The 2,592-nt window shown below is 48.2% G+C and overlaps 1 protein-coding gene across 1 annotated transcript; it reads left to right on the forward strand.

Annotated features, from left to right (window-relative positions):
- Positions 1-1,635: 1,635 nt before the first annotated feature.
- FERD3L (Fer3 like bHLH transcription factor) lies at positions 1,636-2,263 on the forward strand. Its single transcript, XM_025380795.1, has one exon. It carries the CDS (start codon positions 1,689-1,691, stop codon positions 2,187-2,189), a length of 501 nt encoding a protein of 166 aa, XP_025236580.1. The 5' UTR covers positions 1,636-1,688; the 3' UTR covers positions 2,190-2,263.
- Positions 2,264-2,592: the final 329 nt, after the last annotated feature.

The following is a 2,592-nucleotide window of genomic DNA, read 5'->3' on the forward strand; positions in this document are numbered from 1 at the left end:
GACACAAATGGGTTAAAAGTAGAAGAATTCAAGGTTGTACTGTTCTGATTACACAGAGAGAGGCTAGGAAGAAGAAAATGAATTGAGATTACCTGTTAGAAACAGGCGGTTTCTGGTTTCTGGGAGCTGTCCAATGTACTGAGTGAACCATCTTAGCCACAACTTACCCCTTAATACGGACTGATGTCCTGGGCGGTTCTCTTTTGAACCGAGATGCTTCCACATTCATCTTTTTAGGCTATTTCTTCTAATCTACCTTTAAAATTATCTTCTAATCTGTCATTTTGACCCAATGGGTCTTTTAAATAAATCTTTACACGTTACTGAATAATTAAGTAAATATAGTTATTGACAAACAAAGAAAAAGGACCCTTTTTAAAAAAAAATTAGGGATACTAGAGATAATATAAAATGAGTAAACTCTTATTTTTATTATGCCAAATTTAAAATCTCTTTCTTATCTCAACGATCTAACGATAATCAAAAAGCTCCTTTAAATATAATTCAATAAGTCATTGTTTCTGCTCTTAAATCTTACTGTAGGACAATACAAATCAATGAGGAAAATAAGCCAGATGGAAGTGTTAGGTTTTTTTCTTTGTTCAGGAACAAATACTCGATCCGCAATTTAAAAGTCCGAAGACTCCTCAGCAGAGGGTGAACTGATTGACTCTTTGGCTTATCAAGGGCAAATCGCATTTCTGAAAAGAGCTTGAAGTGGTTTTGTTTGTGGGGAGAGTTTGCTTTGTCCCCCACACTGAAAAGTATACAGCAAAGCCCGAGCATAGAAAATGTCCTCAGCTTAAATTTGTCATTTTATTGCCGTCATAACGTTTCCTCTTAGAATAAAATCCTCTATTTTATATGAGCAGGAGGTAAAGGTAGGGAAAGGAAAGTCAAGTATCTCAATTGTTAGGCTGATTGCATCCAAACAGACTTTAGAAGCAAGGGTTTGTAACGTGGCAGGAGAGCTGTTTGCGATGTCCTGGAAAGAAAAAGAAAGCCGGTTCCAACAGCGACTCTGGGGAATGCACTTTCGGCCCCCCTGCCATGCTTACTTAAGCTAATGGAAGGTCTTGCCTTTCAGCGGCCGCTGCACTGGGATACCAGACAAACAGCTCCCCTCGATCCCAGGCAGGCAGGGCCCCTCTTCAGGACATCATTAAAAGCACATGCACTTGCTCCACATCCATTGGCAGATGGTGGCAAGATTCAAGACTCCTACCCTGAAGTCAAGGAGAAGCCATCGCCGTGGAAAACATCCTCGCTTTGAAAATCCAACACGAAATTAAAGAACTACACGAGATAAGGAGCCCGGAGAACATTAGTTGGCTGCAGGGGTGAAGACAGACAAAAAAAGCACAGCAGGTAAGAGCTGGGGGTTGTTGCCAACAAGGAACTGTCCCGGGTGGCGCAGAGAAAAGGATCTCAGAACTGGAGGCCTGTCCCTTTGAGTCTTCCATGCGTGCTCAAGCTTGTCATCTTCCATAAGCTTCGAGAGAAGGGACGTTGTCAGAGCATTTCTTATCGGTGCGACTAATCCTGTTATCAGCTCGGTTATAAATATTTAATGTTCCCTGGCCCTTCGGTGATGGTGCCCCATCAGATTCAAGGCTGTTAAGAATCTCCACCAGCAGCCTCGCCCCTCCCTGCGGAAAACCGATGAGAGGCAGGGCCAAGCCGAAGCGATGGCGGCCTATCCAGAGAGCTGCGTGGACGCTACGGTGCTGGACTTCGTCGCAGACCTGTCCCTGGCCTCCCCGGGACGCCCTCTCCTCTGCGACTTCGCACCCGGGGTCTCCTTTGGGGATCCAGCCCTTGCGCTCCGAGAAGGAAGACCCAGGAGGATGGCGCGGTTTGAAGAGGGGGACCCAGAAGAAGAGGAGTGCGAAGTGGACCAGGGGGACGGAGAAGAGGAGGAGGAAGAGGAGCGCGGGAGAGGCGTCTCTCTATTAGGCCGCCCCAAGAGGAAAAGGGTGATCACCTACGCCCAGCGCCAGGCCGCCAACATCCGCGAAAGGAAGCGAATGTTCAACCTCAACGAGGCCTTTGACCAGCTGCGGAGGAAAGTGCCCACGTTTGCTTACGAGAAAAGGCTGTCCCGGATCGAGACCCTCCGCCTGGCCATCGTCTACATCTCCTTCATGACCGAGCTCTTGGAGAGCTGTGAGAAGAAGGAAAGCGGCTGAACCGGGTGGGGAGAGTCTGCCCTTCCTGGTCTGGTAGTGCTGGGGTGTGTCAGGACCGGGTACTGGGTGAGGCTAAAGGGCCAGGAGGGACGCCCCAAGACAGAACGTCTGGCCTTCTGGAGGTCGGTTTCGAGATTGTAAGATCCCCAAAGTCCCCGAGCAGAGTGGCTGTTGTAGAGTTCATATCTATGCGACCGCCCTAAGTGAAGTCGGGGTCAGGGGCGAGCTGGGATGTCAGAGCGCGAGAGGATGAGTCCGGGCCGTCCAGGCTGCTCCTAAGAGCTTCCGTGGGCTAGGTGGGTGGGAAGAGAACCCTCCTCGCAAATGGCAGACTTTGGAGCTTCTATAGAATCTAACCTCTCCTCTTTACTTTTTTTTTTTTTCATAGAGATAATAAAGTAGA

Source organism: Theropithecus gelada, chromosome 3, assembly GCF_003255815.1.
Source record: "Theropithecus gelada isolate Dixy chromosome 3, Tgel_1.0, whole genome shotgun sequence".
Taxonomy (NCBI): domain Eukaryota; kingdom Metazoa; phylum Chordata; class Mammalia; order Primates; family Cercopithecidae; genus Theropithecus; species Theropithecus gelada.